Source organism: Sus scrofa, unplaced genomic scaffold, assembly GCF_000003025.6.
Source record: "Sus scrofa isolate TJ Tabasco breed Duroc unplaced genomic scaffold, Sscrofa11.1 Contig2453, whole genome shotgun sequence".
Lineage (NCBI taxonomy): Eukaryota > Metazoa > Chordata > Mammalia > Artiodactyla > Suidae > Sus > Sus scrofa.
Window position 1 is genome coordinate 43111 of NW_018085094.1, and position 12789 is coordinate 55899.

Below are 12789 nucleotides of genomic sequence, written 5' to 3' on the forward strand. Positions count from 1 at the left end.
CAGTGATCGTCTCACCTCTAGTTTCATGCTCCTACACTCTGTCCTCCACACTGTACAAGAGTAGGCTTTGTTAACCTGAAAACAGGTTATGTCAGCCCTTTACAATGATTTGTTGGCTTCATGATCCACTGCATAATGTTTCTTGTTAAGGTCCTCAGCAGTTGCCCCTGATCCTGCACATTTGTCCTTGTGGCCAGTCTGCCTCACACGCACCTCCTACTCTCTATGTAGGACTAATTCTTCCACAGGTGTGGGGGGCTGTTTGGCCTCTATGTTTTCCATGCTTATCCTTCAGCTTTCTACCTCTCTTAGAAATGTTTCATCATCTCAGAGTTCCTGTTTTGGCTTAGCAGTAACAAACCCGATTAGTATTTGTGAGGATGCGAGTTTGATCCCTGGCCCTGCTCAATGGTTTAAGGATCCAGTGTTGCCGTAAGCTTTGATGTAGGTCAAAGACACAGCTTGGATCGGCTGTGGCTGTGGTGTAGCCTGGCAGCTGCAACTCCAATATACCCATAGCCTGGGAACTTCCATATGCCATGGGTTTGGCCCTTAAAAAAAAAAAAAGTTTCATCATCTTAACTAACACTATTACTAACCATTTAGAACTTTAACATCATCACTAGCCATTTGGAACTTTCAAGACTGCACTTCAAACAAGCTCCTGGGGATATCAGCACTGCTGACCCACCACCCTGCTAAGAGTAGTGAGGGCATGGTGACCCCTAGATACTCCTGGCCCAAACTGTAATGGTTTCTTACATATATAATATTTAGTTTCTACCATATAGTCCCTTATCTTTCTCCAGTCTTTCTCTTTTATGCTCTGCTCCCTCCATCAATCTGAACTAGTTGCAACTCCTAAAAGAAATGAAGCTCCGGGATATTCCCCTGTGGTGCACTGGGTAAAAGAACCAGTGCTGCTGCAGCAGTGGCAGTGAAGGTTTGATCCGTGGCCCAGGAATTTCCACATGCCATGAGTGAGGCCAAAAAAAAGGAATGACCCTCCCAGAACCTTCCAGTGCCTTCCAGGACTGGTTGTCATCTGGGGATTTCCCTTTTCCCTCTACTCTCTCGATGTAGCATTTTGTATTCTTTATATTGAACATTACAGTGAAATTTAATCGTTCCCTTTTTTTTGGCCATTCCTATGGCACATGGAAGTTCCCGGCCAGGATACAACTCGTGCCACAGCAGTGACCTGAGTCCCTGCAGTGACAACAGTGATCCTTACCCACTGCACCACAAGAGTACTCTTTTTTGTTTTTTGCTTTTTAGGGCTGCACGAGCCATATGGAGGTTCGCAGGCCTAGGGGTCAAATCAGAGCTGTAGCTGCCAACCTACGCCACAGCCACAGCAATGCCAGATCTGAGCCACGTCTGTGATCTACACCACAGCTCATGGCAAAGCCAGATCCCTGACACACTAAGCAAGGCCAGGGATCAAATCCGCATCCTCATGATACTAGTTGGATTTGTTTCCACTGAGCCTTGGTGGGAACTCCCAAGAGAACACCTTTAATTGTTGCTTTACATTTTCCCCCTCAACTTATAGTTCAAGTTTTTAAATTATTTTTTATTGTGATAACATTGGTTTATTACACTACATGAATTTCATGTGTACATTGTATTTTGACTTTTTTTTTTTTGTCTTTTTACTATTTCTTGGGCCGCTCCCTCGGCATATGGAGGTTCCCAGGCTAGGGGTCCAATTGGAGCTGTAGTCTCCAGCCTATGCCAGAGCCACAGCAACGCGAGATCCAAGCCGCGTCTGCAGCCTACACCACAGCTCACGGCAACGCCAGAACCTTAACCCACTGAGCAAGTGCAGGGCTGAACCCACAACCTCATGGTTCCTAGTCGGATTCGTTAACCACTGCGCCACGACGGGAACTCCGTATTTTGACTTTTGTACACGCTACAGTTTGCTCACCACCAAATGTTTAGTTTCCATTCATCACTGCACATTTGGTCCCCTTTATGCATTTCGCCCTCTCTCCACCTTTTCCTCTTTGAATGTCAGTTATAAGCAGCAGGCCTTCGTACAAGGTAGATGACAAGCCAATATGCAGGTGTTAAAAGAGTTTATATTGAAAATTAGATCAGACCTAAAGGCAAAGTTTATTCATGAAGGAAAAGAATTTCTCATAATTTTCCATTAGCAAAATATTTGTTTTTATTCTATTTCCTCTTCTATATCCATCTCTTCTAAACCATAATGTTCTCCTTTGCTTAATCATAGTCTAATAACCCTTCACCACTTAACCTGTATCAAATGAACTTTTGTACCTAATTTTTAACTTTTAGAAAAAAAACTTCACAACTACTAATATATTGGTGTTCTTAAGTGGGAAATACTTCTTCCTCAAAATTACATAAGGAAAATTTAAACTTGTGAAGGAAAGTTTTGATGTAGTAGAATGATTATTTTATCTCTAAAAACCAGCATTCATCAAATACTTAACTACTAACAAACAACTGTTAAGCCTGAAAAAGGAACTTTAAAAAAATCTTCAATCACAGACAGCTTATTTCCCTCCTGTGTTAAGTGTGATGGCTGTACCCTTGCAGCAACATGGATGAACCTAGAGATTATCATACTAAGTCAGGAAGAAGAAGATAAATATATGATATCACTCATATGTGGAATCTAAAGTATGATACAAATGAACTCACAAAACAGATACTCACAGACATAGAGAACAAACTTATGGTTAGCAGAAGGGAGGGAGGGGTAAATTAGGAGCTTGGGACTAGCAGATACAACCTACAATAAATACAACAAACAACAAGGTCCAGCTGTACAGCAGGGGGGACTAGATTCAATGTCTTATAATAACCTCTAATGGAAAAGAATATGCAAAAGAACACATATATGTAAACTGAGTCACGCTGTTGCACACCAGAAACTAACACAACACTGTAAATCAATTAAACCAATAAAAAAATGGCTGTATTTTCAAGTATCTTGAGGCAATACACACACAACAGTCACAACTTTTATTATTCATTTTATTTTCATATAAATTAACATCCTAGAAAAATTAAAATAGAAACACTAAATACAGTATTGCACATAGCGATCTTTGTTAAATGCCCTATTATTTCATTGAAGGATGGTAATATACACGTTGGAGGGACTGAAGGAGACAGGAAGACTACAAAACAACAACCCAAGAGCCACTAATATTTCTTTGCACTTAAACTACAAACTGAAAGGTAAGAGACCATACTTTACATAAATACATAGTTATGATTCAGAAGATTTTCTTTTTAAGTTGCTCTCTGTAATTGGTTTCCAGTAGCAATAATTCTCCCTTTTATCCACAACCATACCTCAACAAATATCATTAAACAATTTTTTTAAACCTTTTAATGTTAGAGAAAACTATCACAATGCATTGTGATCTGACTTTAAAGTACTCTCAGCAACAGTGAAGATTTACTTTTTTTCTCTCAAAGTAAAATAAAATCTTTTCCTGTGCTCCTTCAGGTAATAAATCATTGCATACTCATTTTATACTTTTTAATCAACTGCCATAACACAAAGACAACCTCAGTCATGTCAAAAATACTCGGGCAGCTGTATCTAACAAATTCTAGGCAGATGCCAGTCCCACCAAAAGTTTTTTTTTTTTTTCTTTCCCCAACAGTGAGTCATATGTGGCAATTCTATGAACATCATTTATTTAAATTCCTTCAAAGTACTGTGTCATCTTCTTTGTGAAGGGCAATGGCAAGTTACCGGGGGGCACACCTTTGGTTTAATTGACCTTTGCTGCAGACTGGCTTTATGTAGTAGGGTCCCAAAGGACAGTGTGATAAAGGCCCTCATTAAACTTAAAATTCTGATTCCTGCCTGTATTAACTAATTTATAGGAAGGGTTTTCCTTTTGCTATATTTTTTTCTATTCATTATCTGATGAATAAAAAATGAGAATCTTCTTTCACAAATATATAGTTATGGAGACAAACCCAAGAGTTGGGAAAGTCTTGACTATGATATATATAAATGGTACTTAAATTTTAAAATAGAAAATTTATATGTAGACGTGAAACTGATACAAACAATTCACTAGAAATAACATTTTACCCAGAAATCTAAATGTAGTGATGTGCAGTACTGGTTGTCAGTAGAAAGGAAGGTGTTTTTCTGCGATAAGGAATATTCTCACAATAAGTACATTTTAGGTGAATATTTAGCATGTTCAGAATTAATGCAGATACTGCCTCTTATACATGCTGTTTTGGTCTATCGGTATAATAACCATAAACTTTTACAAAAAGAAAAGGTGTCAAATTCTCCACTGGCCTACTGCTTTTTCAGTAAAATTCAACAATCAGTGAACTAACTGTCTGGAAAACACAAAGATTATATACTAGGTCAAGAAGAAAAATGATCAAAATGATGAGTTTCCTTCTTGCCCTCAGGTTGGCTGAATTCTGTGGAAGTGGTTGCAGTCACTTGTTTTCATTTTGCTTTTTGTTATTTAGGTTTTCATGCTTATTTTTGCTTTCTGAAAATAAACACACCAGATAAGAATTATAGTTAGAAAGAAGAAATTTGAAAATGTATGGAGTTTAGAGTAGCCTAAACCTGATCTGATCATTTCAATCACATTCTTTGAGAAAACATTAAAGATCCACAAGCTCATAAAGGGAAAAATATGAGTAGAACCTGTTTTATCTATCTTTCAGAATTTTCACTAAGACAAATGACCAAATGTTTTTGAGGAAAAAAAGTTTTAACTTCTAATCAGTGTGAAAGCATATCAACTCCCTTCCTCATTTTCTTAATGTGCAAATACTTAAATATGAAAATGGAACTGGTACGACTTCATGGTTAAGGAGATTTTTCTTCTATCCTTATAACAGCATAATTGTGGTTAATAATTATTCCTTCTTATTCTATACACTTAAAGATTGTACTTTTGTCAAAAAGAACATAAACCAAACCATAATAAAATACTTATTGTTAGATAAGATTTTGATAGAAACTGAAGGGAAAATATAACTCTTTGTAAATAAGGCTGCTTAATTATATCCCAATTTGGGTTACTTTAATATCTTTTCTATTTAGACTACATTAGACTAATTCAATTCAAAATGCTATTTTAAGGCCTACTCTAACTTTTGATTTACAGCATCATTTACTTACCCTGTGCCACAAATGATAATTCCTCAAAACATTCAACAGAACAGTGACAGTACCATGGGGAAAACTTGTCGTTTGCACCAAGCCCTTCCCTCACTGGGTGCACAATTTGGCTTTTATTTATTTACTTTATTTATTTTTGTCTCTTTAGGGCCGTACCCACGGCATATGGAGGTTCCCAAGCCAGGGGTCGAATCAGAGCTATAGCCGCCGGCCTACGCCAGAGCCACAGCAACGTGGGATCCAAGCCGTGTCTGCGACCTACACCACAGCTCACGGCAATGCTGGATCCTTAACCCACTGAGTGAGGCCAGGGATCGAACCCACATCCTTATGGATGCTAGTTGCGTTTGTTAATCACTAAGCCACGATGGGAACTCCCCTGGCTTTTATTTTGAAGGGAGACATGAACAAAGGAAACTTAGATGAGCTTCTGACACTCTGGCTGACAGCTGTTAGGCAGCCAACTCCACAGAGGTGCCACAAGCCAGGCCTGGGCCCTTTGCTCAGACAAAGGACAGCAGGGCACTTGGCCTTTCATGTTTTCTCTCTCAGTGGTGCTCATCCAACTACAACAGCTGTGCTATGATCGTGTGTGATGAGGAAAGTGAAGGATGGTCTCCCCCCCCAATACCTGCACCCTCTGAATGGATTTATCTTAATTGTTACACTTTGAATGCTTTTCTTTTGGGTCTAATTAAAGGCAGAAGGAAAAGGAGATTCTTTAAGTCAGAAGCTCATTATTTGTTCAAACTTAAGAGGAAAATAACTAAAATATTATTACATGAGTTTGTGTACGTTGAGAAAACAGTATTTAAAAGCCAAAGAAAATCACAAGTCAAAAAGCAGGATAAATACTTACGATTCCAGAGTCGTGCCTTGGTTTTATTTTATAAAGTGATTTTCCCTTTTTCTGCCTACACACCTCTTCGGCTTCTTTTACTCTGGGTGGGGAGAAGACACATGCATTTAAACAGAGACTTAAAAAGACCACTACAATCCACCTTATAATAGGTGAGCAAGTGTCAACTCATTGAGGATGTGACTTATTACAGAAAATAATACCATGTACACAGGGACGTTATCTGATACTTGATTTAAAAACAGAATGTCAGAGCTAGTGGCAAATTCATCCAAGAAGTCTTTAACCTGGAATCAAAGGCTGTCAAATGGAATAGTACAGAAACACATCTATAGTTTTAGGCATACATATATAGATACATGTGTCAGAGTCATATAGGAAAATAAAGAAATATCCTTCATTTTCAGGTGAGGGTGCTGAGAATGGCTCTATTACATAAATCAGAAGCATTAAATGGTTAAATAAGCAGTATCATATAAAAACTCATATGCTTATTTAAAATATCAGATTCATTTTACACATTACATTTGCCCATGCATGAAAGTCATGTTCTGTGAATAGTTGGGTTGGTTTTTAAACGTGAAATTTTTTTTTTTTTTTTTTTGTCTCTTTAGGGCTGCACCTGTGGCATACGGAGGTTCCCAGGTGAGGGTCGAATCAAAGCTATAGCTGCTGGCCTGCGGCACAGCCACAGCAACGCTGGATCTGAGTTGTGACTGTGACTCACACCATAGCTCAGGGCAACAATGGATCCTCAACCCACTGAGGGAGGCCAGGGATAGAACCTACATCCTCTCGGATGCTAGTCAATTCATTATCATAACAGGAACTCCAAATTTCTGTTTTTAAACAATGGATTGAAACAAATCATCTAGTACTCCCTCAAATGGAGGACCAAAAGCAATAAAGGAATAGGAGGCATTCCTTTATCTTTTAAGGGAGAAGTTAATTATGGGGAAAAAAACAAAAGACTGATGGAATCAGTTTGGCAAACAGAATAGACAACTAGTGTGAGCAAACAATTTTTAACTTTTGTCCTGGTAATGGTCAGAGTTAGACAAACGAATGGGTGATTCCCAGGAAATGGGAACGCAATTCCTACAAGGACCGATCTTTGTATAACCAATTTTGAACAGTTGTTTTTGAAAAATAAACCTTTCTCTTTCTTAAATAAATGCAACAATTTAACCTTTATTAACCTTTATTAATGGCCACCCTTATCACTGTTGTGATATGCAGACACAGGCCTTCCTCAAGGTGCCTAAGGACTTAGGCCTCGATGATGAGGCTAACCCCACGCTGCTCTGCAAGGGGAGCCTAATGTCACTGCCAGTTATGAAGTCTGTGTTGACTACTCCCAGTGCCAGCAAACCTGCCTTATCTTCTTCAACAAATTCCTATCTTCTCTAGAAAGGAAAACCAGGTAACTAAGTCCATTTAAATGAGCCTCAGATTAGAGCGGTTTAGTCTCAGTTAAGCAGATAGAGCGCCTGGACCTGGAGGGAGTCACTTCAGCTGCCAGGACTTCTCCCTCACCCCACCTCCCCCAGACTTGAGGGTTCCCAGCTGTGTCATGAAGGTTAGGGAGGCCAGAAGTCTGACTTACAGATGACCAGGGCGTGACAGCTCTGAATGTCTTTTGGTAGCAGATTCTAAGATACTGCACCTACAGCATATGGAAGTTCCCAGGCCAAGGACTGAATGTGAACTGCAGCCAAGGCTTATGCCACGGCTGCAGCAACACTGGATCCTTAACCCACTGAGCTTGGCCAGGGACGGAACCTGAACTTCTGCAGCAACCTGAGCTGCTGAAAAGTTGGATCCCTAACCCACTGCACCAAGCAGGAACTCCGAGGTTTATCTTTTCTTACAGGAGTGTTGCTTACTACATTTGACATTTTTCATGTAAAAATCCTTTTACTGTTTCCACCTGTGTTAAATAAGATATTCTCTTAATATCAGTGATTCTTTTTGTGTGCAGGCATATGGTTCAGAAAAGCATTTGATTATAGCCAGTGAGATACAACATTAAGTTCTGTTGGTATGTACACTATGTTTTTTGTTTGGAATATTTATCTAGCAAGGAGGATGTGGATGAGTAACTTGGATCCTATTTTTCTTTTTAGAAAAAAACTTTTCTTGATGGGGAGACTCAAGGGCTATTAGACATAGAAATTAGTTTATAGGGACTATATCACATTTCCTCCTGTGAAACTTAAAAAAATGTGTAACAAAGCTACTTCTATCATAATGGTTTAGAATTATGCAAGAGAAGGGGATACAATGCAGGAATGGGTTCAAGGAAACACGCATATGAAGGGAGGACAAAAACACACATCCCCCCTTCCCATTACTGGATTATCCCTATCAGGCTAAATATATGCTGTTCATCCCATCAAATAAAAAAGAAAATCCCTAATCCCCTCACCCTCCAGCTAGACCTTTCTCTTGATATGCCTATTATCACCTTATTCCATACCGTGTGCTCCCATCTAATCCAATGGAGATGCCACCAATTCCCAAATCCAAAGGGTGATTCTCCTCTGCTCCCTCAGCACCAGCAGTGTGCCCATGGTTCTGCTTTACAGCCTCTGGAAACCTTTGCCCCTGGTCCACCAGGTCCATGATCTGCCCCAATGCCCCTCTCTGCAGCATCTTCCACCTGTTGTCACTCTGTTCAGCCACTGTGGCTTCCTCCCTAGGACTCTGCACTTGCCTCTCCCTCTGGAATGTTCCATTGCCATATCTACTGGTTCATTCCCTCATTTCTTTCAAGTCCCTGCTTAGCTGTCATCCCTGAGAGAGCACTGCCTGGCTGGCTTCCACGCACCTCCTTCAACTCCCTCTTCCCTTTCCCTGCTTTGTCTTCAGAGCCCGTATCAGCACCCAGTGTGTATAATGTAAGCTCCAGAGATTCAAGAAAGTCGTGATGATGTTCACAACTCCAGTGCCTGGCATATAGTAGCTATTTAATACTTGTGGACGAGTCATATATTCAGAGTGAAGGTGCAGAAATGGTGTTCGGGCTTGGAAGAAAGTGAAAGAAGGCACCATGGGGAACAATCATAAAGGAAAATTAAAAGTTGAATAAAATTGTTCTTGACTTCCCATCACTCTCATGTTTCCCAGGATTTGCCTTAGGATGTCCATTCCTTAGAGAATCTACCTTAGGTTGGTGAACACTGATCTTGAAATAGTCTGGCTTGGAAAATTTCTCCCGGAGCAAGAAAAGTGAAGGGTCTCGTCTTGCTGACACTGAAGTGTTAAGAAGTGTAATGTGCTGAGTAGATCATGGTGTAGTAGAGGCACAGCTGAAACAACAGAGGAAGTGGTCCAGGCCAAATGCAAAACTGAGGGAGTCAGAAAAGTCCAGAGATTCTAAAGAACTGGGAATACCATGTCAGCACAATGGAAAACCTGAGAGCATCTTCAAAGCTAATCTCAGATGGCTGAAGAGCCATTCCATGGAAAAGGGATTGTATTTACGTGGGTGTTTCTAAAGAGTGGAATCAGGGCCAGTGGGCACAGGGTTCCATCAGCCCAATAGCTGTTTATTCATAATCCTTTATCCAAACCTCTGGGGCCAAATGGATTACCTTTCTAATTCCAGACAGAAATATGGTACCTAATACTATCAAAAGGGTCTGATACAGCAAGGAGTAATCAAACACATTAGCATTTCGGTGGGAAAGGTGTACATTCACACTGCATGGGATAAGGCAATACAGGGCCTCATGTACACTGAGTTTGCCATAAACTTATGGAAAACTTGGTTTTAGAGGATTTTTGGACCTCTGAATTCTTAGTTTTTTGAGATCAGCATCATCATGAAACTTGTTTTTAGTAACTACTCATGAATGGTACTTTATGGAAGTCAACATAATTTTTTCCTTTTCACTGTGATCTATAAGCTTTCTGATGGTCATGTAATTGCCCCCCTGAAGCTAAAAGCCTGTGTGTGGTCCCTGTTCTCATCTTAATGTTTGGGACCCATTAGTGCTCATTATCAGTGGCAATTTTTCTTTAGTAATGTATGAAATCAAGAGCTTTAAAAAATAGAAGCCAATTTAACCTTTGGTCATTATCACTTTCGCATATTTGAATTTGTATTTTTTCCTGAATGGTATGTGGGATTTTTAACAACTCCCCATCTGTCCATCTCTGTCCATCCATCCATCCAATCACCCATCTGTCAGTCATGATAATTTAAAAAAATGCATTTCCACTCTTTTTTCTAATTTGTCATCAACACTGTCTGGCATCAAGTTCATGCTGTGGAACTCTTTGCTCTAGTTCTTTTATTCCACCTTGTAAAATAAAAACATTAAGAAAATTAAAAGATGTGGTTGGAATTAATTCCATGTAAAAACTCAGTACAGAATTACGAATGTTTCTGTCCTAAAACACATGAATTCAAGAATACATTAATAGAAGGGGATCAAGATGGCAGAGGAGTAGCATGTGGCACTCGCCTGCTCCCACAAACACATCTACATATAGAACGATTTGCACAGAACATCTACTGAACGCTGGCAGAAGACCTTAAACCTCCAAAAAGGGCAAGAAACTCTCCACACAACTGGGTAGATCAAAAGGAAAACAAAAGAAGAGAAAGGAATCAGGACAGGACCAGCACTCCTGAGAGGGAACTGTGAAAGAGGAACGGACTCTACACTCTCTGGGAAGTCACCTAACTGATGGGGAGATCAGCTGAGACGGAGTGACCTAAAGCCTCAGAGAAAAGCGCAGCAACTGGACTGAGGAGGGCAAAGCAGAGAGAAAGCCTCACAGATCATCAGTACCACCTCTCAAGACACCACAGTCTGAGATGCTCAGCAGGGGCTGAGCACTGAGACTCACTCTGGGGGTCAGTTCTGGGAAGAGGACTAGGGTTGGCTGTGTGGAGACAGCCTGAGGTGTCAGGGAGAAGAGTGCCACAGCCCAGGGAATCTGGGAGGAGGTCTAGGCTGGGAGGAGAGGCAAAGCGCCATTGTTGGGGAGAGCAAGAGGAGGAGGGGTTCTAGGAATATCTTCCTCTGTGCACATGTGGACTCTCAGAGGGTGGGGCTATGGGTGGCAAGGTACCCCTTGCATGGGCTATGGGTGATGGGCCCCTTTTGCACAGGCTACAGGTGGTGGGCTAAGTGGGACAGGGAATCTCTTGAGTGGTCTGTGGTGTGTGGGCTAAATGTGACGGGATGCCTCTTAAGTGGTCTGCTGGTGGCGGGGGCAAATTCATTCATCTGAGACTCCAGAGGTGGGCATAGCCTGAAACCACCTATGGCCCCATTCACATCAGAGGAGGGCAATGTAACCGAGCACCACCTGTTGTTTCTGTCACTTCCCCGGGAACACACACAGCCTGCTGCTGCCACTGCCAAATGCTCTGGGCACTGCCTACACCTGCCTGAGGGTCACTGACACTTCCCAGAGCCCTGCAGCTAGGAGCAGCCTGCACTGCCTCCCCATGGGTCCATGCCACTGTCAAGGGCCCAGCAACCAGGCACTGGCTACTGGGCCTGCCCATTGGCTCCATCTCCTGGAAGCACACACAGCACCCTGTCAAGGGGATAACAGCCTACACAATGAGAAAAGAGAAGCAAGCATCCAAAAAAGAAGCCCTCAAGCCAAAAATAAATAGTAAGCCCTCACAAAATACCCAGGACACTCTCTCATATAAATAGCCCTCCAAGACTATGGAAGTTGTTTTCCCTAAACTCACAGAATAAGGAAAATACAAGCAAAATGAAGAAGCTCAGGAACCATTCCCAGGTAAAAGAACAGAATTCCCCTGAAGGAGCAAACAATGAAACAGACCTCTGCAGGAAACCATAAAAAAACAAAACAAAACAAAAACAAAAAACAAAAAACAAAAAAAACAAAACAAAAACAAAAACCCCAAACAAACCCAAAAAGATAAACTATGGAATAGGAGAAAATAGTTTTAAACGATACAGCTGACAAGGGCTTAATCTCTAAAATAAACAACGTATAAAGCTCAACAGCAAAAAAACCAACAACCTAGTTGAAAAATGAGCAGAAGAGGAATTCCTGTTGTGGCTCAGCAGTTAGTGAACCTTACTAGAATCCATGAGGACGCAGGTTCAATCCCCGGCTTCACTCAGTGAGTTAAAGGTCTGGCATTGCCCTGAGGTGTTGCCATGAGCTGTGGTGTAGGTTGCAGACATGGCTCGGATCCTGTGTTGCTGTGGCTGTGGTGTAGGCTGGCAGCTACAGCTCCGATTCAACCCCTAGCCTGGGAACCTCCATATGCTGTGGGTGTAGCCCTAAAAAAGACAAAAAAAGATCGAAAAGAAAAAAAAAGAAAAATGAGCATAAGACCTACATAGACATTTCTCCAAAGAAGATATAAAGATAGACAATAGGCACAAGAAAAAATCCTCAACAGCAATAATTATTACAGAAATGCAGATCAAAATTAGAATGTGGTACCACCTCACAATGGTCAGAATGGCCGTTATTAACAAGTCAACAAATAACAAATGCTGGAGAGGGTGTGGACAAAAGGGTATCCTTCTACATTGTTAGCGGGAATGTAAACTGGTACAACCACTGGAAAACAGTATGGACGTACCTCAGAAAACCAAAGATAGAACTACCATATGATCCAGCAATTTCACTCCTGGGTATCTATGTGGACAAAACTTTCATTGAAAAAGATACATCATGCACCCCTGTGTTCACTGCAGCACTATTCACAATAGCTAAGACAGGGAAACAACCTAAATGTCCATTGACAGATGAATGGATT

The 12789-nt window shown here is 40.9% G+C and overlaps 1 protein-coding gene across 1 annotated transcript in view; it reads right to left on the bottom strand.

Annotated features, from left to right (window-relative positions):
* Nucleotides 1-2994: 2994 nt before the first annotated feature.
* The window catches only part of FMN2 (formin 2), a 308540-nt gene continuing 298745 nt past the window's right edge, over nucleotides 2995-12789 (bottom strand). Inside the window, 2 exon segments of the mRNA XM_021081836.1 lie at nucleotides 2995-4517; nucleotides 6018-6099. Of these exon segments, the coding sequence (XP_020937495.1) occupies nucleotides 4491-4517; nucleotides 6018-6099 (109 nt within the window). The 3' untranslated portion in view covers nucleotides 2995-4490.